Source organism: Phoenix dactylifera, chromosome 3 (assembly GCF_051530095.1).
Source record: "Phoenix dactylifera cultivar Ajwa chromosome 3, Ajwa_hap1_PhDact_Kaust_v1.1, whole genome shotgun sequence".
NCBI classification, from domain to species: domain Eukaryota; kingdom Viridiplantae; phylum Streptophyta; class Magnoliopsida; order Arecales; family Arecaceae; genus Phoenix; species Phoenix dactylifera.
The window spans coordinates 10,573,607-10,597,757 of NC_143192.1; the positions used below are offsets into that span (position 1 = coordinate 10,573,607).

General features: G+C 37.2%; 2 protein-coding genes across 3 annotated transcripts; both read right to left on the bottom strand.

Moving 5' to 3' along the window:
• Window positions 1–149: 149 nt before the first annotated feature.
• On the bottom strand, window positions 150–8,525 carry LOC103714807 (Cytochrome P450 superfamily protein). Of its 2 annotated transcripts, XM_088717742.2 has the most exons (10): window positions 6,389–8,525; window positions 5,568–5,851; window positions 4,610–4,940; window positions 4,333–4,482; window positions 3,782–4,021; window positions 3,429–3,512; window positions 2,965–3,043; window positions 1,856–1,977; window positions 1,316–1,443; window positions 150–288 (listed from the first exon to the last, which is right to left on the bottom strand). In XM_088717742.2, exons 2-10 carry the CDS (start codon window positions 5,816–5,818, stop codon window positions 180–182), a joined length of 1,494 nt encoding a protein of 497 aa, XP_088573868.2. In that variant the 5' UTR covers window positions 5,819–5,851; window positions 6,389–8,525; the 3' UTR covers window positions 150–179. The 2 variants fall into 2 exon arrangements, with proteins under 2 accessions (XP_088573868.2, XP_088573869.2); XM_088717743.2 differs by lacking the exon at window positions 4,333–4,482.
• A 127-nt stretch (window positions 8,526–8,652) lies between these two features.
• Window positions 8,653–21,121, bottom strand: LOC103714791 (ribosomal RNA small subunit methyltransferase J). Its single transcript, XM_008802199.5, has 6 exons — window positions 20,577–21,121; window positions 20,283–20,381; window positions 15,795–15,972; window positions 13,901–13,998; window positions 9,396–9,457; window positions 8,653–9,309 (listed from the first exon to the last, which is right to left on the bottom strand). Exons 1-6 carry the CDS (start codon window positions 21,027–21,029, stop codon window positions 9,186–9,188), a joined length of 1,014 nt encoding a protein of 337 aa, XP_008800421.2. The 5' UTR covers window positions 21,030–21,121; the 3' UTR covers window positions 8,653–9,185.
• Between the last annotated feature and the right edge of the window lie 3,030 nt (window positions 21,122–24,151).

Below are 24,151 nucleotides of genomic sequence, written 5' to 3' on the forward strand. Positions count from 1 at the left end.
CTCATTTGCATAAGCACACCTATACACATCATGTATGCATATATAAAGAATATACATGACTTTGTAGGAGAAAAAATAATTTACATCATGAACTAACTAAGAATATACAATTATAGCATTACTAGCCTTGAAATGCAACTTGGATGAAGTCTCCGAATGTAGTAAATATAGACAAGATTTCATTGAACTGGAACTGCATCCATATTCTTGATGATACAAATTTGAAATCCGTTAACTAGGCGAGCTGAAGGGAAGAATGACATTTGATCATCCTTGAGTTGGACCCACCTGCTTATATTTTTTATATAAATATTTCAATTAGTTCACCATAATTTCAGCGACAACATTTTCAATCTACATGTAATTGTTTATTCATGAATACTTAATATATAAGTGTGTGACATAGACATCTAGTAGGAGACATTTCCATGCATAAATTGAATCATATGATTTGAAAAGTTCTCATATGAAGGTTCTTGCAAGTTATTGGTACCCATGAGGATCTTTAAAAAATAAAGATTTTTAGGTGAAGACCAGGTTTCCTTATGTAGGTTGTGTATTGGTTTTTGTCTAACAACATAATTAAATAACTTTTACAACCTCAAATCCACCTAATCAAAGATAGATTAACTATTAACTAGAGTATTATTGAGAGATCCAGTGTATAGTATGTCATAACCCGTAAATCTATATCAGCACAATCAATCTTTGTTGCAAGTGAAAGATACACAAACTACTTATAATATAATTGTGTAATACAAGCAAAACTAAAATGCGACAAAGACCTATCAACTATATATTTTTGAGTTATCAAGTGCATAAATGTATATCCTGATCGTACACCCCTTCAATGTGCAATACATATATGTATGTCCATAAGTTTATATGTATGAGTAAATGCTATTAGGTGGTCATTCAGTTTTCATCTTTAGTTTCAACAATTTTGGAGTTCATGAATTTGGATTTATCTCCAAAATTATATGGACTACACCAAAGTATATGCTATGCTTGTGAAAATTAGTGGTCATGGACCTGCTCCTACTGCATTATTATCAAAACTGGAAGGTAATATTATTATTTATGCATGTGTATATATGTATTAATGTATATTTGGATTTTCAATTATCTCATTTTAACTTTATCTAATTAATATATTTGTTAAGAAATATTATCTAACTATATTATTGAAAATATTTTTGTATTTAAGTTTTCTACAAGTTGAATCATTTTTCATATTTCTTATATAAGAGTATATCAAATAGAAAAATTATATGCAAATTCTCGTAACTTGTCGGAGAAGGAAAAGTATATAAACCTGTATTTAGTGACAAAGTGATGCAAAAAGAAAGCAATTTGAAGATGAGCTAATTCAGCCCCGGGACAATATCGAGCACCTCCTCCAAAAGGTGTGTAAAAGGGGCTAGTTCTCCAATTTCTCTTCTCCTTAGAACCAAAGAAATAAAAAAAAAATAGTTATCAACATATACATAGAACTTGAGTTTCTAAGTATATAGAAAAAAAAAGGAACTTAATCTGACAAGAGTAACTATAAATACATTCAAATCTCCACAATATGACTTGGAATGAATATTCAGATGATGAACCAAGTCATTTGATTACCATATAGCTTCTAAAAATTAAATTAGCTACATAATTTATCCCTAAAACTTTGAAAATGAATAAAAAATAAGGGTTCATATTCAAATCAGTGTATAAAGACATATGCTTTGATCAAATGGAAAATTATGGAAGAAATTTATTCTTTTGACCAAAATAATACAAACTATCAAACACATGTATAAAGTGTAATCAATAAATTATCAAATATGACTTTTTTCATAAATAAAACACTAACCTTGTTTTCTTGCTCCATCCACCTCCATGGGTTGAAATTTAAAGCCCCGGGATATATATTCTCATCCAAATGAACCGCTGAGAGAAAGGGAACTACAAAGGATCCTTTTGAGATGACAAAATCTGGCAAACAATGAGAAAAAGAAAAGAAAAAAATAATGAGATAATTTTATTTAGTTAAAGTCATAATATATTATTTTAAATAAACTAAAAGTGCTACTATTGATTTTACCATTCATAATTGCGGTTCTTATTTTACTTTTCAAGATATTTTTTACACCTTACTCTATAATTTTTGCCTATGTATGTATTCTGTCCTTGAGAAAATGTTCTTGTAAAAATAATACATCTACTTTGGTATGTGACAGTTATGAGTATTTTGATCATTCACTTATTCATTTAAATTTACGTAATGAGATACAACCCGATCTACTCCTCACTTATAACCTAATGGTTACCAATGTTATGTAACGACTTAGTCCAAAAGCTTATATTGATAGAGAATGGATCAATAACATATATTAAGTTTAACATTCTCTTTCATGTATGGCCTAGACCATGCAAATAAAAAGATAAATAAGTCAAGACAACAAGTAAAACAAAGGAAGATAATAACTAGCTACGAAAAGGATGATGATGATAAGTTAAATTAAAATAAATAATTGACTTAAAGGGATTTTCATTCATATGGATAAGGTCCTTGGAATGAAGTATATTATGATGTTCAGAGGCAGTGAAAGGAAATGAAAATAGAATATTAAATCTAGACAATCTAGGCATTAGTTTCTAGCATAGTAGAGAAAATCAGCACTCATTTTCATCTACTTCTGTTAATTTCCTCTCTCTAATTTCTTATAATTTAAAGGAGCAATTCAAGGACAGATATCATAGTGATTTTGGAGAGAGTGATTCTAGAATATGACCGAGGTACATTTTCTTTCTTTGAAGCTTCTTTTTATTTGGTCTTCCTCTTTAAACTTCATCCTCATAATTTTTATCCAAGTCATCTGTCTTTCACATTAATAAAAAACAATACCTATTGATACATATAATATAGGGAAAAAATATGATTCTGATTGGATAAATGAAGAAGACATAAAATGCTATTACCTTGATATTCAGCATCTACTTTTGCCTCCCTCATTAACCATATTGCTATTCCTCCAAGTCTAAGGGTTTCATTAATAACCTGCATATATCACCAAATTCAATGCAATCCATGTTATTACTATTGCATTGCATAAGACTATAAGGAATGATTAAGAATACTATTTTATATCTAATATTGTTTCATCTCTCAAGACCTTATCAAAGAGAGATGGCAAGAGAGGCGCTCATTTCATTGTTTCACTTCATCATATCTTTTTGATAGTTCTTTCCTAATACAAAGACTTTTAAGTTTCGAAAATAAAGTATAAGGCCGTTAGTTCAAGTTCCCAATCATGAGGCATGAGAAGCCTGCCTATGATGGTTTGCTACCTATATTCGATATGATTTCAATCTTCTCCAAGTTAATTTAATTAAAATGCTAGAGTAAGAAACTAAAAAAGAATTATAACTGATAAATTTCTTACACATTGAGTGAATGGCATCGCTTTGTAATCCTCCCATGCAAGCATGTCTTTGTGGGCCATCCTTCTAATATTCTGTTGCTCATCCTACTCAAAGATTGAACATGCAATGAGAAAAAGATTTTGCTTTTGGCCATATGATATGAGAAGGGTAGAAGTAGAGCACAGAATTAGACTCGAAACATGCAACAACTTATCATTTTAAAAATAAGGAATCTCTGAAGGTTTAAGACAACAAAAAACTGCATATATTTAGATATCACTGCTTACTAATATCTATCTTAAAATAAGATACCATAAATCAAAGTGCAACAAATAATTTTAGTGGCATAAGCATTGCAAGCAGCTCTCCTTACCAGTAGTTGCTCTAATGCCTTGGGGCAGTGAGTGAGGAAATAAATAGCAAAGAGCATTGTTTTAGCTGTTGTCTCATTTCCAGCAAATAAGAGATTTATAATGAAATCTGCAGCAACATCATCAGGCAAGTTTTCCTCATCAACTAGTCTACCAAGGACCCCATTGCTTGCTGCCGACCTAGATTTCTGCCTCGTGATCTGTATCAACTTCTTGATCTTTCTAATGATGGTATCTCTTGCCTGTTATGGTCAACAAAACCATGAGAGAAATCTTCAAGATGATCGTAAGAACATTTACGACTAGAAGATCTTTCATATCTAATATTTGCATTATGAAATTTTCTGTCATCATCAGGATTAGGACTTGTATTAAAAAAGAAAGTGGGAGAAAACTAGAGCTTGTCTGCAATTTGTTATGCTGCACAAGAAAGTATATAGTTATCTAATAGGGGACGATCTTTTGTGCAACATAGTAAATTGTCTCCTAAGTATTTAAGAAGATATTGGATCTTTACATATGGAGTAGTAGGTCATTTAAATAGGTTAGTCACCTTCATTGCAGTGTAATAGGAAAATCCAGGCAAGTTGATTGGAATAGAGAGGCAACCATCAACAAAATCAGAGAATAAGCAAGCCATCTCGTCGATCTCAGACTCGCTTGAAACTCCCAATAGTTGATTAACCATCAAATTTATGGCCACCTTTGGACAACATAAATCAAACTTTTAGGTTGCTTCTTTTAATGTGTTCGTTGGTCCCCAATTCTTAACAAAAAAACAACGTGAGGAACAACTTAGAGAAGTAAGCTCTTAAGTGGGCTATACTTACCTTCCTACAGATATCCTGAAGCACTACAACCTGTTTTTCCTGTAGAGTGTTCAATGTCTGAAGTATGACCATCTGGACATCTTCTAAGAATTGGGGATTTGAATTAAGTTTTTCCAACTTCATCATGTTCACAGTAATCCCATGAAGCTTCTTCTGCCGCTCTCCTTGCACCACAATCACTCCATTCTTCCCAACCAAATCACAGAATGATTTTGGATAGCATGACTTGAACAACTTCCCTTCATTCTGCATAATGAATCGGTTGAAGTGTGGATCAGCTGAGACAACAGCTTGTCTACCAAATAGGTTGCATGTGAATATCTTCCCATACCTGTATATAGCCCAAAATATGTTAATATTGTCATGTGAGTCTATATTGCCGCTCGAAACATGAATTTAAAACATTGGATTTCTCATAAAGCTATCATTGGCTAGTAATTCATGGAGTCTCATCACTATTCGAATGATTTTTATTGCTTATGCTTCAATTCTTCAATAGTTAAAGCAACTTTTTCTTACCTAAAAAATTATTAACTTTGTAATCATTTCCAAAGAAATAAAAAAGTATTGATTTTTGGATCATCTTTAGAATATATTGTAGCCAAAGTAATCAATTGGTCAAATTAACAGACAAGGCTTCAATCCGCCGGTTGGCACCTCCCTTCTCGGTGCTTGCACTGGGGAGAGATTCCAATTTTGGTTCATAATGGTGGCATTCCCAACTCTATTTTCCGGACAAAGCTGTTTAATTAATAACATGATTATGATTGTGAAACAAGATAGAGTCAGATATCGGTGTTGAAAGTCTCTTTAGCAGAAGTAGATAAATGAAATGGATGTATCTATAATAAAAAGAGATAAATGAATGTAGCTATGACTATGGAGAGAATTCAAATGATTTTTTTTTTTGGTGAAAAATCAAATGAAACTCTTCAAAGAAAATTTTATTGCCACATACCTCTTCACCTGATCTTCCACATATCTTGGGGGATGAGAACTAGCTACAGCTCTGTACCACTTGATGCTATCACCAATCAAAGGCCAACCTCGTCCCCCTGGTGGCAATTTCATCGAATTCCTACCGATCTTCTTTCTTTGATTACATTGAGATTGTTTCATAAAAATGAAGAAGAATAGGAGTGCAGCTACAAAGGTCCACAAGAAGAGATGACTTCCTTCGACATGATCAGTAACAAATTTGTAAGACATTGTTGGGGTCTGAAATATGCCGAGAAGATGAACCTGGAAGAATATAACCTGTTATTATTCGATGCCGACATCAATCCACCAAATTAATAGTGAATATTATTTCTGAAAAGGTATTAATACTGGTGTCATTTTTCTCTCATGTGATTATATGGAGAGCTTGATGCAAAGGAGAGGGAGACTAACTTGCATTGTTAGACAGCCATGTGGTTTCAATTAAAAAAGTGTCACATTATTTCTCCTTAAACCCCAATTCAGAAACTAATATTTCCTTCCCTTCATCCTTCTCTTCTGTCCTCTAAACTTGACTGATAGTTCACAAACTCCATATCAGCCATGTAGTTCGCAAACATAATCCTTGAAATATGACAACAACATTAACTGGAATTTTCTCCATGATCTAAAAGGAAATAGGTTCCAATGAACCCTAAAGAAATCTTAGTTTCCAATGAACTCTGAAGTAATCTTTGTCTTCTGTGATTTCTCTTCTCATTCACCTCAAGGATGCATGATATGCAGCTATCACTCTTAACAATATATAATCTTTTGAGAAGGCATGGAACAAATTCTTACCTGGCCTTCTGCTGTTGGCTGGCAAATGGCAATGCCTGCTCCTGCGATCTGCACTTAGAACTATGCAAACTTCCCAAGAGTATGGGACTAATTTATAGCCATACGCAGGCCCCAACAACACACGGATGGGTTGGTAGTTGTTACGAGCGCATTAAACTCCAAAAGTCAGAACGGCATAAAACCTGGAGGAAGCGAGCATCCCAAGTCTAGACCACGGAAAGCAAGGCAAGAAAGTTTGACCCGAATCTCACATCAGAAGACATGACCCCTCTACTGGCTATTGTTTATTATATACTGAATGCTGAAACTTCCCTGATAGTTCTTGGGATCTACAGTAGTTGAAAGTTGCACATCTGCAATTTTAAAATATCTTATTACTTCTCCAGCAAGGTGGCAAGAGGGGAGTGGTGTGTTTCACTGTGATTGGTGGCTTTTTTTTTTAAATATACTTTCTATTTTGTCCATGCCATGAGAGCACAGAGGAATTGAGAACAGTAGTTAGATGTTTGTTCATAAGAATATTATCTGAATTGTTAGAAAAGAGAGAGAAAAAGACTTCCTTGAGTATTCTCTAGCAATTTAATCAGTTAAGAACCATTATATAGTCGATGAACTTTACGATTTATTGATGCTCTCGTCGCAAATTATTCGAAGGAAGTCATTCCACCGATTGCTAAACTTGGTGGTACCCCTGGCTTTTGAGATCTTGCCTCTCCCCCGCTTGTTTCTGTATAAATTAACATAAACTGATGAATAAATGCATAAAAAGGCATGCATGCATTATTTTTTTATTGGTTATCCATATTCTTCACAAACTTTTGCCAACACCTTAACAGATTTTTCTGAAGTTTGAATATCTGCCACTAGCCAAATTGTTCCCCAAGTCAGAACTCAAGTACATGATCTGAACTCGCAAGCATTCACATCTTCTTTGCCAAGAGAAATTGAACAAAGCCTCAAAGTGCAGTTGGTGTTTAAGAAAGCAGAACTGGCTACTACTACCACATATTTCTCATAACAATAAACTTCTTTCATATGATAACAGCTGTCCATCCACTTGATCTTATGGCATGATTCTCGTGGAAGACCAGGCTTGAACAGTTCTCAACTTGTGCATGATGGGTTTATAAGAAGAATAGAAAAGATAGGCAATCATGTTACATGGTACAACCATAGGTGATGTATGGACTTAACAACTTTGTTTTGCTAAAATATATAATCAATGAACCAGTCCAAGTGGAACAAGTGCATCTCAATTCAACACTTTTAGTCTTCATTCTCTAAATCAAATTATTCTCATAAACTTTCTCCCCAAAAGTCTCCTATGCCCCTTTCAATAGTTGATCCATCCAATTTAATTGGAAACCCATGATTATTCTCTCCTTCTATCATGACTAGAGTTTTATTTCTTTTATCTTTTATATATTGAACGTGCACAGCTCCTCGTGCATGGAAACCATAACATACAAACCTGCAGTGGATTAAATAAATCGTGTCAGTTAAAAAAAGTCAGAATAAGAACCTTCAAAGCCTTCAAAAAATGAGGGCGTGGGCATAGAATAATCCTCATGTCAGTGGATTAAATATATTTATCCGCGTCCTATTCTGCCTTATTCCCGGTCTTCTGGGCGCTAAGCTACCATATCTCTAAGCAATTTTTCTAAGCTGTCATTCTTGTTCCCTTAGTTTGGGATAACTAAAGTATATACAACTGTAACCAAAAGGTTGAGGTAATCAGTGATGCAACAACACTGGATTTGAAAGAAAGCCAAAAAAGAAATAAAACGCGCCTTCCACGAGTAGCTATTAAACTTTAAGAGGATCTCTTTTTAGTTGTCTCAAGGTATTGACCTTGCCACCACTAATAACCAGTACTTCTGACCATGGTATCATCGCTTGGTACAGGACCACTCCCTCGTGAGAACAGAGATGTTTGAACTTTGAAGCTAAAACGGCTAGTGAACCATGCAATCAAATTGCAGATATTTAGCCAATAACAACAACCGTATCACCCAAGATATTGGAGGATTTCCACAAAACTCTGGATGATCAATAATAAAATCGCTCATGATACGCATGGCTTCAAGAATAATAATCTATGGTGATCCAACATAAAGTTGTTTGCCATTAAGCATTCCAAATGAAAATATACTTCGCATGAGGTAATATGGCAAGGTAACTTCTTTGAGGAATGCTTCCCTCAACATCCCCTACTTCCGTTGTCAACTAAATGCAGTTCCACAATTGAAACAACCATAAGATAATTATTTGAAACCCCATAGAGAATCGAGGATATCATCATTTATTTTGGGAAAAACATAATCATAAAAGTTTGCAAACAGCAGGCCAATTAAATCATTCTATGCGAAGGAGTCTTGCACCAGGAGCGCTGGAGCGCTGCTGTAACCAGTTCTGATCTCAAGCACCTAACCGATTTAATCGAAAAAATTAAAGAAATAAAGGCAACCATACAGGAAGAGATTTCTCCACAGTTCATCTGTGCTTCTAATTAAAGTGGCTTCTTTGTTCCCATTTTCCTTTAAGCAAAACTACTTGTACAGGAGGCATGCAAGTACCATATTGGCGTAACAGCACTGGAAAAACACTCTATTACTACCTCTCACCTGTTGAATTCTTCTCCCTCTTAAACACCAACGCTGAAAGTATTTAATGTCGAAAAGATGCTTTTGGCTAGCTACCGCTGCTTTCCAGGAAGATTACATGCTAGAAACATAAAACATATGTTTCTCCAAATCGCTCCCCCTCCAATTTTTTAAGCTTGGAGGTTACTTTGAGATCAAGGAGCAGATAAAGAGCCATCTTTGGGATCTTCTGCATCAGAATCATCAACCATCTTCTCAAGTGATTCAACATCACCAACTTCAGAAAGTGTATGAATCCGGAGGGTGTCTGCATCCTCACTGTGCACACAAGAGGAAAAAGAAATAAGCGGAAATGTAATTTTAGGGGCAGTGGCATACAAATCTGAAATTGGAACCAGTCATACTCTGTAACTCCAAATATTTCTTTAACAATTAGCGAGCTGTCTCTTGAACAAAACTCTGGAAGCTGGATTAAGATGCAAAATAGAAGAATCAACGTAAGTATAAAATAATAAATGAATGATGACTACAACTACTTAGGTGAACTTAAAACAATTCAGACGAATAACAAAACATTCATCAGTGTTTGTGCTTGCAAGTTGTATGTCCATCAATTGATTAAACCTAATGTGGATCGTAAAATGCTTTTACAAGATATTAATTAAGAGAAATGCACCATGCAAAGTAATTGACGTAACTGTAACCCCCACCCCACCCCACACCAGCCCCAACCCAAAAGAGAAAGGCAACAAACCAAGCAGGAATAATTCCAGAAACAGGAAGCAGTATTCCAAGATTCACTGGCACCATCTCGCGATGGATTGCCATGGAAGGAGGCTATCAACATGATATATTCTATTTTGTTTTAATGAACTCTTAAGTAACTAGACATGCACGTTGTTAAGAATAAAGGAGAATAAAGCACCAAGAGTACAAGACTACATATTTGTTCACAAAAAAAAAGGGAGTGTATACCAAAAAATGGATAAGTTCTATTAGTTATGTTCATTGAGATCAACTACATAAAAAATCATATATCACATTTTATCCATTCGTAAGCAATGCAAGCCAAGCTGGATCGCAACAACAAGACTTTTAAAAAAAAAGGGAATCACACTAATCAAACAAGATCATACTTCTTTTTCCAATCAAATTTTTCTAACTATACCATTCGGATGGGTTTCAAGTGTAAATAGTAGGTACCAATGGATTCTAACCTGTCACTTTTCGGAAAAAGAAAACCTAACCATACATGAAATGGCTCTATAGACTATATGAAATGATTGTATAGACTAAGAACTACGGAGACAAATATTGCAGATAGGTCACACAAGGGACAACAAGGATGAAAGGATTTAAATGAACAAAGTTCCAGATCAAGAAACGAAATGATTTCGTTTCAGTACTTAATCAAGGTCGTTGAAATATGAAGAGGCCAAAAGAAAAAAACTGCATGGCAATTTGAAGTTTTCGTGACACATGCAATGAAGAAGTCTTTGTTCAAAGCAAGGTTTGAGGTATTCCTGTAAGTAGTGGGAGCAACTCCATATTGAAGGCAAAGATTATAACCCTAGGCAATGAATAAGCTGTGTAACTCCATATTGAAGGCAAAAGGCAAAGATTATAACCCTAGGCAATGAAGAGAATGCAAAATCTTTCCTTCTTTAACAATATCTGCTGGTTAGCTGTCCCTTCTACACTTCCAGATTCTCGTAGAAACTCCAATTCTAAGGCCTCTAAGTAGTCAGCTGTCATCCACAGATTCTAATTTTGGCTACAAAACCAATCTTTACAAATTCTCTTCAAGAAGCCCATTTATTTTTATCTAAAATTGCAATAATTTTTTTCCTCCAATTCCTGCATTACGTTTTATACTTCAGCCATTTCCCATAAATAGCCCCCATAGAATACCTATCCGTCAAACTTCATGTCTAGTGCTGTAATCAATAATGGCTGTACTATCTCACAAGTGTTGAACCCTTTATCCTAATTCCCACAGAACTGTTAATTTTGATTCATATAATCAACTTAAATTACGGTTCTTGAATCTAGACCTCCTACTGGCACAAAAGTGACAGCTTCTTGGATCAAATAGTCCTAAAGACTAAGCCAGAGCTGAAATTAGGTCTCCGTGCCACCCTCAAAAGTTGGCCCAGCAACAGCTCCTCTTTCTTTGGGTTCTCTGACTGGGGGAGGAGGAGGAGGGAAGCCAAACAGCCGGCATTGCACATGACATGCTTCAGTTGAACCAGCTAGTAGTCATACACCTCTATTAAATGTTTAATTATAAAACAATGCTTGCATAAGTATGAGATAACTTAGATTGTGAAAGTGGCTCACTAAGTCAGCTATAGATAGAACTTTTGCTGGTACATGCTACCTGGGTAGACACTTTTCAAGTCTACCAGAATTTTTCAGGGCTGCTCCCTGGTTGCATAGGCTTAATCACCAAAGAATAAGCTAGGTTTTATCACATACCTAAATGCCTTAAGTTTTAAAGCAAGGCCTCTGGTTGCCTAACTGCCTTGGCCAGGATTTTTGCACCAACACAAGGTTGATAAGCTGACATCAAGTTGATAGTTGGGAAAAACCTCTGCTGAATTCTTCCATGAGACCTCTCAAATCTCAGTTTAGAGTCGTGCTCTATTATTGATCACAATTTGTTAGGACAAGCATTTAAAGATGATGATGGAACAGCAACAATCGCATTCTCAAAATACATTTGCTAGATTAATGGTTTATATCGGTTGGATCTCTAACTTGTTGATTAACATCAATACAAAGGCTTGTGTAAGTTGGAATTTTCTATTTTTGAAACTTACACTTTAAAACAGAAGGCCAAAAAAACAGTGTCAGTGAAAAAACATGCACAAAATTAATTAATAAGGTTTATCACAAAAAAAAACATGTTAATATTTGTGCATTCAAGCTTAGAAGCAATTTCCATTCATCTTGTTGTACACTTTGCACTTCATCGTACTTTTGTTCATTTCTTTTTAGTTATATTCACTCTCCTAAGCCTACATTGCAAGGTATACCGTATCGGCCAGAACCGGATGGTACGAGAGCATACCGTACCATAACGGTTCGGTACTAGTACCTGGTACGGAGAACGTACCGACACTCGGTACGTCAAAAAAAATTTCATACGATACCATACCGACACTATACTAGTATGACACCGGTACGGAATCCGGTACTGAGATGGCAAACCTTGCTACATTCAGATTAAAGTCTACATTTTCACTCCCAGCTCACTTTTCCCAATCTACTATGTGGAGAGAAAAAAAAATTGATACATTACTCTCTGCCTTAGCTACATGCAATTGGATAGAGGCAGTTTAAAAGTAACTGACATTCCAAAAAAAACCCAGATATATATTTTCTTCAGGATACCGGATACCCCTAAGGTTCCACCTTTTTAATATATTTTTTTCAGGATAGATGGATGGGTGGACACCTTACTATTTATTGCAAAATTCATCTATGTAAAATATGCTCAAAGCTTTTTAGGATTCCAGACAAGCTCAACAGTTTGAAAGCATGTCCTTAAAAGGATTGCCAATTTTATTTTGTTCTTCTCGATTCATTTAAGCTCAGTCTACTTGCTTAAATTTTTGCTAGGCAATTTGTAATAGTCCTGAACTCTTTGACTATACGAGTGGAAAATCAACAATTAGATAAACAGGTTCCAATGAAGTGCATGATAATCGAGAAATCCATAAGCAACAAAAAGAACAAAACAAAAAGTGAGGTGCATGAAGTTTAAAATGCATAAAGTCAATCAGGGCAGATAAACATAAGAGGTTTCTTGTCGTAAATAAACAGACCAAGCATCCTTGATAGTTTAGATAAAATAGTAAATGATAAAGTAGATATAGCCATAACTAACAGACATAATCCTTTAACTATAATGAAGGACCAACAGTCCAGAATTATATACTGAGATGCTTGCCATCTTATACATGATAAGAGATGACTGCAGTTATCTTCTGGTCAAAAATGTTACAACAAAGAAAATGCAAGATTCTAATAGTAGATAAAAGTTAATGATGCCACTAATGCTAACCAAATGGAAGCAGAAAGAAGAAATGGAAGCAGCAGCAGGAGGAGGAGGAAGAGGAAAAAGAATAGTATAAAATAGGGATGGTTGAAAAATGGCAATGGTTGACCGATGTTGTCAGAAGCATTTTTATTATCATGCCCTCATCAACAAACAAAAAGAAGAAAAATCAAAATTTTCAGGACTGTTTGAAAAAATGACGAGGGGAAGGAGGAGGAGGAGGAGAAAAGAACAGTATAAAATGCGGATAGTTGAAAATGGCAATGGTTGACCAATGTTGCCAAAAGTATTTTTATCATTGTGCCCCCATCAACAAACTCAGGACTTCAGAATAAACCCCATCCTGCCCCTCCAACACACGAGCCAATGAGCATGCAAAAAATCACAAGAATAAAGGAAACATGGTATGATCAGATAGCTAATTAAAGAAAGAACAATACGAATTCAAAGAAAGAACAATAAGAAATTTCGACAAATTTAAAGAAAGAGAAGGCAGGAATGAAGCTAACAAATTATATGAGTGCTCATGTCAAAAAATCAAAGAGTATCTTGGAGTTTTAAATTGTGAAATTGCTTTCCCATACAGGGTTTGCAAGTACCTTTAGTATAGGTTCTTTACTGCCAAGATTTGCATATTAGCATTTAATATCCCCTCTACCTTGTGTGCTTATATAATTTTACATTTAATGAAGTTAGATATGGTATGCAACTATGCATCCACCATTTGCTTTAACCAAAAAAAAAAAAAAAAGAGATGAGAATCCTTCACCATTTGCATATACATTGTCACTGTGATGAAATGGTAGAAAAGTATTTGAATAGCTTTTATATAAGAGAATAGCTTACCTCAGATAGGTATAGGATCTTCCCAAATAGGGCTTGCACAGCAACCTTTCTCTTAAGACCCTTTTCTGTAAATCCCGACATGTCCATAACTACCGGCCCTGAAAAACATAACATGATAACAGTCAAAATTTGTGCTTAATGCTACAACATAACCAAAAATCCCTTACTCTACAATGTCAAGGTTACATCCTCCACAGATGGAATTTATTGCACTCCTAGCATGAAGCTCACAGAAATGACTTGTACAACAAGCAACAACTTTATTTAAAATTATCCATTCTTTTCCTCAATAGAATTGAAACTTTGATAAAATTAGAATCAAGAGAAATAACATGACATGACTAAAAAAATCTTTTGAATGAAAAAACTATAAATTTCAAACATACTATTATCCCATATCTGAATTAGCATTTCAACTACTACATAATGTAATTTTTGCATCTGCGTGTGAAGGTGCCTAGGGATTGTTATTTTAATTCTACAAATTGTTTTCTGCACTCTAATACAACACTATGTTTTCTGAGGCACCACAATATAACACAACATTATACCTAGGGTACCTAGGCTTTCAATGTTATTTATCTTTACTGTTATAACACAATTATCTCCCTTAGCAACTCTATGCCTCAGCCTAAACCATTCTTATCAGATCATCAGACTACCATCATACATGGATTGTACAGGTAAGAGAAGAAAAGTAATAATCTGTATCTTACCTCAAGCATGACTACATGTTTTACAAAAGAACACTACAGGTCTGATCTAACCTAGTCATTGGACTATCAAATGACAAAGTTAAATCTGCCCATATAGGAGGTTTTGTCTCCAAAGCATGAGTCCAAGCTTTCTGCCACTCCAAGCTTCTCTAGCCATTTTATTACCATAAACTCCCAAGCACATGTGAGAGGAAAGAGAGAAGATAGTGAGAGATAATAAACTAAGCTTTCAGAAATTCCCCCTCTTCCTTCTCTCCATGATTCTATTTTTTCACAAAAAAACATAATCATCCATCAAATAATCCTCATTCTTGGATCAATCACATGCATCATGCATGTCAAACGCTAGTGACCTAATAAACATAAATTAGGTTCAAGTTACTTAAGGTGAGAACATATCACAATAATATGGTTGTCACTTTATGATCTTAGGTCACCTTAGTGGGCATACCCTTCACTTAAAAACTGAAGGTTCTGGGTTTGTCTTGAATGGTGTATCCTCGAGACTTCAGACCTAGGTAATTAATTTAAATTCTATTCTCAAAAAACAAAAATATTGTTGTTATTTTCATGCATCAGTGACTGAACATTGTGAAATAAATTTTCTAATTTCACAAGCATTCAAAATAAGGTTCGTTAATAAGTATATTCCAACATGTAGAATAAATTCTCTTGTTATCGCGTCTCAACAACATATTGAGATTGCTGTTATCAAGCACTCTTAGAAATGTGAAAAAAACTCACATTTTCAATCAAATCATAGGTCAGAAGAATTCTAACTTGCATACTGTTTTAGAAACTCTACTTGATAAAGCAAAAGACTGGGTGTTTATCAAAAAAAGTAATGGATTCACAATCAGGTATATCATATATTACTCAAAATATTACTTAGATGTGATTCGAGTCTTTGACAAGAAGACCGCCTCTACTTCTAGGACCAAGTCAAGTGTAGGACCAAGTCAAGTGCCCTACAGACTACAGAGACCCTCTGCCAACTAAAGTCAAGTTTAAAATAAAAAGTTCAATTTCTAACTACATAACAGTCAACTTTTGATAGAGAAAAACAAACTAACATAAATTTGTAGATCTTAAAATTTGTAATGCAAAATTTTTTGAAGGTTTCAAGGAAGAAGCAATTTGACCACATGAGTAAAAAAGCAAAATGTAGCGAACATCACCTTTCTCCTTGACAATTCGCCTTGAAACCTCATTTAAAACTGCTGCAACTTGAGCATCTTCCAACATTGATGCTTTTCTAAGATGTATGAGATCCCCGACCATGTCAGGGTTAAAAGGTTTTTCATTCAATGCATACCGGATGTACTTTCTCAAAATATCTTCCATGCTAAAATCTGTCTGAATATACACAAGCAGTGAGTTCATCACCAAAGTAACATAAGTTACATGTTTGATAAAAGATTTGATTGTATGAAATAGTTTACAGTTACAAGTGCTGTGCATGCTGAATAACTAAGTGAAATAATGGGTCTGCAAAACGACAACCTGAATAGCAGAACTTCCAGAAGCAAATATGACAGCAAATGGTCAATAAAAACTTTAAAGACTTTATGTTAGTATCAGCAAATAGAAATATCCTCTTCTACGTACTTTAAGATCTCTCTTCCTATTTTCCTAATGTAGTTTAAAAAAAGAGAGAGCTACAAACAACAGCATAATTTTGCCTTAGCTAGGCCAGAAATCTTATGCCAATTTTGATATGCACCCAGATCACTTGATTAGAAGAGAATCATCATGGATCAAACCAATGACAATTGGCATACAAGCAAAACAGGCTACTATTGTTTGATGGGGTTATACTGCACGAAACATCAACAGTATACGAGCCCAGTCATCTTAATAAGATCGATTGCATGATGATTTATCTTTTTGATCATGGAAAAATACGTCGGAGTCGAAGGTAGATCTGTGTTTCTATCAAATATTTTTGTTAATATTTACTCTCTAGGAATGCATCAATCATGTGTCATTTTAGCTAATAAGTTACTGCAAGCTTTCTTAAGTCATAAAAGGGTGTCAAGTTTTATTTTGTGACACTATTAAGTTACTGCACGCTTTCGAAACACCATGTAATTCCTAGTTATATGAATTTTTCCGCCAATCATGTCAGTTTCCTAATTTATGTATGATTAGGAATCTCATATTGCGTAGGAGGTATCTAAGAATCCTAGTAGATTTGAAACTTCTTGTTCTCTTTCATATAAATAAAAAAATACATACATATGTAATTTACATCACACTACATTACATAAATACATAACATAAAATTGCATTATATTTTGGATGCACATAGATATTGAGGTTGACTTTGGGGTTCATCTCGAAGTCCACACATAAGCTTGTGATTCTGCATATTAGCATAATCACAGATTATGTAAAATTAATAACCGAGAGATTTCTCTATGTTCAACGTAATGGCCTCATAAGTAAATAATATGCCCTGATCTTTTGAGACCCTAGGTGATCATTCCCATACCTAATGGTGATGACAATGACTTTTTCCAAAACCAACTCTATTCAGATTTCCTACAACTACCATGAGTTTGTTTCTCTTAGCCTTCAAATCTATATTTTTCTCCTTTCTTTGGGACCACCTATGATTCCTAATGCAGCCTTGTGCAACTAACTAAAAAGTTCCTTTCATTTCCCCCTTGAGTCCTAAAAACTTGTCATCTGAAGTTGTACCTGTAAACTCACAATTCCATGTATTCACTCAGACCTTCCAAAACTTAAAAATACACCCTATGTTACGACAAAGTGTTCTAATAGCTAATAAAAAATCATAGATAATTACAAAAATAAAAGCCATGGAATATATGAATGCTTAAAAGTATATGAAAGCAACAAATACATACACACAAAAACACATATACATAGGTTTTGCTATGGTACTCATATTATTCCATCCAACAAAATTTTCCCAAGTTAGACTAGCCATTAAAATCTAAATGGACAGGCAACATTCGTCCTTACTTGACCGGCCATGACCAGCTTCAACGGAGTATGAGGGGCAAGTATGGTGAATAAATTGAAGCCAGAGGGTAATCTCGACCATGTATTCTTCCTTTTCCCCCATTATCTATCCAACTCCCATCCTAAAACTGACTGACCACCATCTTGCCACCCTGCCCCCCAATTAATGCTACAACTCTTCTTTATGCTCTCTCTCTCTCGCTCTCTCTCTCTCTCTCTCTCCCTCCCCCCTATCTTTCTCTCCACCTCCCTGCACATCCTTAATTGGTGTTGAATGGTACTAATCACAAGCATGATCTCATCCTACCGATCATTGTAGATCACAACCTTCTTAGCCCTGCAATTCCTCACAATAGCCGTGCTTAGGTTTCCTCATGCTGCCACCACCTCTGCCACTGCCCCCACCACATGGATGAACTGGCTGTGCCAAGCAGCACCACCTGCTCCTAAGTAGAACCCTTGAGGCCATGTCCTACCGCTTGTAAAGCCAGTGACCTTGTCCTATTCCAAACAATGGACAAAGTGACCTATGACAGCAGTAGACTTGACAAGGATGCAACAAGCAATGGACGGGTGGCAGCGAAGGTGGCAATGCTGCAGCAAGGGATCTTTGATCTCCAATAGCAAGAGGGAGCGAGCGAGAGGACTAGAAGACTGAGAGTAAGCAAGCTCATGTCAGCACTAAATGCTAACCCAACAATCACAAAGGGTCCAAGTGATTTAATGGTTATGATTATATCTCAGTTTTTTATATCTGACTTTTTTGATGATTGGTCAAACTTCAGAAAATAATAGAAAAAAAATACAAAAGGAACTGGCTGCAAGCCAGTTGCATACCAATTTCCTTTTATACCCTTCATGATGGGATGGTGATGTTCAACTAAATGTCTTTGTAAAAAGCACTTAAAAAGTATCATAGCAAACATGATGACTAAAGAATAAAGTAAAGATTGCATGCTATATGAGCAAACATAAGAAACACGCTAGGCACTTTTTAGAAAAATGGACCATAACCTTTCATTTGATACTTTGAAAATTTCTATTAACAAAAAATATGATCATGTGCTTCCATCCCAGCATTTAGTTCAAACTATCCCATTTGTGCTTCCCTCTCGTATCAATGCCAGTTTTGCACTAGAACAGTACATTATCGATCATACTGTTGTTCAAGTGATTTTTGAAACATGTTCAAGAGTGTTATACATACAGCTTGAATTTCTTGTTAAACAGCTATTATCAACCTAACATCATCTCTCATCCATAGTATGTACTTATGCACATACATGCATAGATACATGTATACATGATATATATATATATATATATATATATATATATATATATATATATATATATATATATGCATACATATATATACACATAATATGGATACATATCTACATAGATATACTGATACACACGTATGCACATATTGAAACAGTAAAAATCAAACACAATAAGAATAGTGAGCTATAAGAAATCTACAAAATGGACTTTAAAAATTGGGCAAATCTTGTTGGTAAGAATTATGGCAAATGAGGAAGAAACCAACTGTCAGGTGCCTTGAAATATTTTATATCCCCATTTATGATAAAATGATAAAGAGTAAACTTCTCCTTTGAAATAACTATTTTTCCATACAGCAATTATTGAGTTGTATTGGTACTAAAGTAGACCTAGTGGAAAAATGAAAACAAAATTTTTGATTTAATGACTAAAGAAAGGCTTGTACTGTGTCCTACCAAATTTAACATTTGCAAATGCCACCACCAAGCACTTGCTCAAATGGTATAACCCCTTGCCACTTGGGCAACGAGGCAGGGGTTCGATTTCTGTTAGAGTCAACTCCCAATCATAAGGTGGGTATAGGGTAGAAAAGGTGGGAATTAGCCCCTCCTGATGTCCAAAAAAAGAAAAAGAAAATTGTGAATGACAAAAGCAAGGATTCGGTGACAATGAACTGAAATTGTAAATAGCAATAGTTCCATAAGACAAGGACAAGCCAACAAGATACAACCATATAAACTTCTTTCCAGAATGAATTAGTGTACCACCAGGGTTAGAATTCAGGAAAGGTGTTTAAGCCATTAAGCAAGGAAGACAGAAACTCTAAACCCTAGGTAAAAGGCTGAAACAGCTAGTGCAAAAGGAAAGACCTACTTTATCCTTAGAAGAATGGCTTATCTTATTGTAGAGTTGTTGCAAAGAAGAGCCACTAGTGTTTTTTAAAATGTGATGAATGTGGCTGCATATGCAGATACAATCTTATGACTAAACCATATTACCTATATACAGTTGCATGCAGTCAAGAGAGACCCTCTACTAAATGGAATTAATAAACATCTCTCGAAATATAGTTTAGCAGCCTTGGTGCATAACTAAGCCAACACTAACGATAATTAGATTACATAAGAAAATCAAAAGATCAAAAGTTTGAAACAGCAATCCTGAGGTTACCAAGTGAAAAATTTTCTCAAATCTCATTTTGCACATAGCCCCAAATGGGGCAAAGTTATTCCATAATAATCTCTACATTACATGAAACCCTTGCTTAGCAATAAGCTACTTCTTTGTTTTCATCATCCAGGCATGTATATTTGGTTAACCACACAGCATATAAAGTGGACCAGCAGTTTCAATGCACATAATTCTCATTACTTTAGTGCTAACATTACCTTCTGCATAAGGCCTTTGAGAGCCGAATGGTTCACTTCATCCTTCCCCTTCTGAAACAACTCGTCTATTGATTTCAACAAGAAAGCATTCTTATTTACCTACAAAAAGATCTCTTTTAAATAAATATGCAAACAATGCCCTTGAATTTATAACCAATAACACAGTAGCCCTAAATCAGCATAAAAATTCCTTCTTTCCACTTGAGAATTGTAAGGAGAAGAACATCAACAAAGAATCTATTAAAAAGATTAAAAAAACTTCCGTTCAGATATAAGTCAAGAATCCACTGGTACCAGTCTCTTGCGCTTGGCCTTTGGCGAAGTGAACTTCCTAACGGTCTTGACGAAGGCAATGACGAAAGAGAGCCCAACGTAGGCCAGCGGCACAGCGAGAAGCCACGGCAGCGGGCTCTGGCCAACGCGAGGCCCGGGGATGGCCTGGGTCACAGTCCCGGTGAACTCCACAAGATCGAGGGCCTTCTCCTGGATCCAGGGCAGGTCCTCCTCCACCTCCTCCACCTCGTCCCCTCCTCCTGGTGCGGAAGTGGAGGCGGCCTGGTTCGATTCCTTTGCGTTCTTGGACTGCTGCGAGACAGGGGTTTCCCTTCCTCTCGCCCTGGCGACGAAAGACGAAGGACGGCGGCCGCGGGTTTGGGGCCGGGAAGATAAGGAGGAAGGACGGAAGTGGAGGGCAGGCCGGGGAAGGGCGCCGGCGGACAGAGGCCGGAGAAGAGAGGAGGAAGCCATGGACGCGGATTCCTCCTCCTAGGGTTTATCGTCAGACCCTTGGTTGACCGGCAAACCATACGAGGATTTTGACATATCGATCCCTCTATTCTAATCCAATCTCAAAATAGTTCTTTTTTAATTCTTACCTGCTAATTTTCAATTAGTCGGACAAAACTGTCCCTGAGATAGAACTAATGACTAATTGTTTTACAATCTTTTCTTTTTGGTAATAATTACATAGTCTTGATATTGGATAAATTACATAAAATTCTACGAAAATGCTCAGCTTTTGGAAGTGCATTTTGCAAAACGTCCATTGTACAGCTTAGTTCAGGCCGCTTTTTTGTTTTTTTTTTCAACAACGGTGGTTCACACGTGATGGATATGAATGCCACTAACAAAATCAGAAAAAAAAAAAAAAAATCACACAAGAGCTCAGGCACGAACACGTGGTTCGCTCAAATAAAACCTCTAGAGTGGTAAGCCGCAAAGGAAGCAACCTAGTTAGCAGCACCGTTTACTTTCCTGTAGACATATATAGCACGATAGGAGCCACACTCCCATGATCCTGTAAATGTCATGGAGCAGTGGCCTTCCCCCAACAGCGCATCCCCAACCCCAAACCCACTCGATCACCGTAGCTGAGTCCTCCTCGAGAAGGATACGATCCATACCCAGCACAAGCCTTGCATAGATGATGCCCTCTCATGTAGCTCTGAACTCGGCGCTGACGATAGACGTGTCAAAGATCCGCCGACCCTCGGCCGCCGCCAGTTTAGCATCTTGGTCTCTAATAACAAATCCGATACCTCCACTGCTTCCTTTCTCACCAACACTATCGTCGAAATTCATCTTAAGAAAGTCAGATGATGAGGGCTCCCAAGAAACAAGCACGATCCTGAACGCTACAAGAGAATAATGGGAGCTCCAAATTTCCTTACTCGATTTATAGTTTAGGCATTAGAGACATCTCCACTAAAGAAGTTGGTTATGCTTGAGTTGGTAGGTAACATCAATCGAGATATAAGCTTAGTGAGTTAGGTAACCCTCCCTTCCAATTGTATATAATATCCTTTTATCTCATCATTTATCAAAGTAAAAGTAGTAGCTATACTTCTTTCTTTTTTTTCTGAAACGTAGTTATACTTCTCTTTATCCTCCGATAACTCCAAACACTAACCGTGATTCTTCCATCTACTTATACTCTTTGTGTATCTGGTCCTCAATTTCCGAAAGTATATTTTGCAAAACCATAATTTTATGGCTTTCGTCCATGGTTCAGATGTTGGAGATAGTCTCACTACAGGAGTTAAAAGATGTTGCAAATCAAGATATAAGCTTAATAAGTTGAGTAATCTTCTCCAATTGTGAGACGCCATTCATCTTATTATTTATCAAAATAAAGGTAGTAGCTATAGTTCTTGTTGCTGGAAATTGGACCCGGGGGCGGCCGTCGGCTGGGGAAGTAGGGCTCCGGCGAAGGTCTTCAGGTGGCGTCCCGTCGGCGAGCGGCGTCTCCCTGGTAGCCTGCAAAAAGAAGCCGGTGGTCGGTGGTTCCGGCGCCGGCCCTCCGATGCTTAAGTCAGAGAGGAAATACAAGCAGGAGCAATCTGTCCAGAGTTTTGTTTCGTGTTTTTTGGTCCCCCTTTTCATGGCAGAGGGATTTCCCTTTTATAGTGGGGTGCTGGGTTACCTGTGATGTGATGGGAGCAGGTTGCCGTATAACTGAGCACGTCGCAGAAACTGGTCCGCAATCATGCAAATTAATGCCTTGCCGTAGAGGATGAGGTCGGTGTCAGGGAGTGGTCGCGGCTGACCAAACGCGGCCGAGCTGACTTGCCGTGGAGGACTGAAGATCCGTAGACAGCAGGGGTTAGGTGCATTAATTGTTGAGTAAGCTGGAGGTCTGCAGAGACCGTGCGCATTAACTGTTGAGTGAGCCGGAGGTTCACAGGGGCCATGCGCATTTAATGGTTGAGTGGCGGTGGCAGGGCATGGTACCTGGTCGGGCTTCAGAAGGATATGACCACAGCAAGCGGTCGGGGAGATCTGGTCTTCGAGGTAAAGGACCTTCCAGGGTCAGGCGCCTTCCAAGGTCGGGACCTTCTAAGGTCGGGCGCCTTCCGAGGTCGGGCGCCTTCTGAGGTCGGGCGCCTTCGATCATGTGCCGGTGGTATGCTCACGTGCTTCGAGACAACTTATTTTCCCCAACACTACCCCCGACTTCTGAGTTCGAGCCGTTTGCAAGCTCGGACGCGGGAAGTAACTGCTTTGGTTGCGCCGGTGGGGGTTAGGAAGCCTTAAATTATTCCGGTGTTTCGCGCGTTTCGATCGCGTTTTTAATGAGGGGAGATGGGGCGACGTCCTTGCGTCCTTTGAGGCTGCCTCGCGCGGTGAGCTCATGATGGGGTTTCGAGATCCGATAAAGGGGCCTTTTCGTTTTCATATTCGAAGCGTCGGTCCAGGTTAGATGTGTCGCTTCGGGTTTTGGGGCCGACACGTGGCGAGATCTAGGCGGGAGTCGAGTTTTAGCTTCGCCGATCTGGGCCATCGAGAGGGTCTATATAAACCTCCCGACTTAACCCTAAGGAGGTCTTGCTTCCTTGTTGTTGCTACTGTTTTCTTCTCTTTCTTCTTGGGTTGCGACTGAGTCTTCCCGGCGGCGTCCAGAGACAATTTCCGGTGATCCCACAGTAGGTCGTTCTCCCCATTGGCTCAGAAGTCTTTTTTCTTTTCTTTGGGTATCTGTTCCCTTCCCATTCTTCGCCACTGTTTCTTATTTTCTTCTCTGTTTTTTCTCTTTTCTTCTAAAATGGGTCTCGGTCCCGGTGAGGTTGGGTGCACTGTGACTGAGGAGGAGCTAGACTTGATCCGTTCCCGGTTTTTCTTCCGACCTGGGTTTCGTCTCGAAGTTGCCGGGTCGGAAGGTCGGGTGTCTAGACCTCCGCCAGGTCGGGTCGGGGTGTATATTGATATGCTCTGGGCCGGCCTGCGGTTCCCGCTCCATGAGTTTGTGAATGACCTGCTGGTGGAGTACCAGCTCGTCCCAGCGCAGCTTACTCCAAACTCATGGAGGACCATCGTCGGGTTTGTATCTCTCTGCCTGGCGCACGGGATCCCGACCTCGGTGAACGTCTTCC

Excerpts from the sequence above, each read along its gene's own strand:
- LOC103714807 (XM_088717742.2), bottom strand. The coding sequence starts at position 5,818 with ATGTCTTACAAATTTGTTACTGATCATGTCGAAGGAAGTCATCTCTTC. Across the intron at positions 4,022-4,332 it reads CCTATTACACTGCAATGAAG|GCAAGAGATACCATCATTAG; the intron begins GTGACTAACCTA and ends TGACCATAACAG. Across the intron at positions 3,044-3,428 it reads CGATGCCATTCACTCAATGT|GTTATTAATGAAACCCTTAG; the intron begins GTAAGAAATTTA and ends TGATATATGCAG.
- LOC103714791 (XM_008802199.5), bottom strand. The coding sequence starts at position 21,029 with ATGGCTTCCTCCTCTCTTCTCCGGCCTCTGTCCGCCGGCGCCCTTCCC. Across the intron at positions 13,999-15,794 it reads GCGAATTGTCAAGGAGAAAG|GGCCGGTAGTTATGGACATG; the intron begins GTGATGTTCGCT and ends TATGTTTTTCAG. Across the intron at positions 9,310-9,395 it reads GAAATATTTGGAGTTACAGA|TGAGGATGCAGACACCCTCC; the intron begins GTATGACTGGTT and ends TTGTGTGCACAG.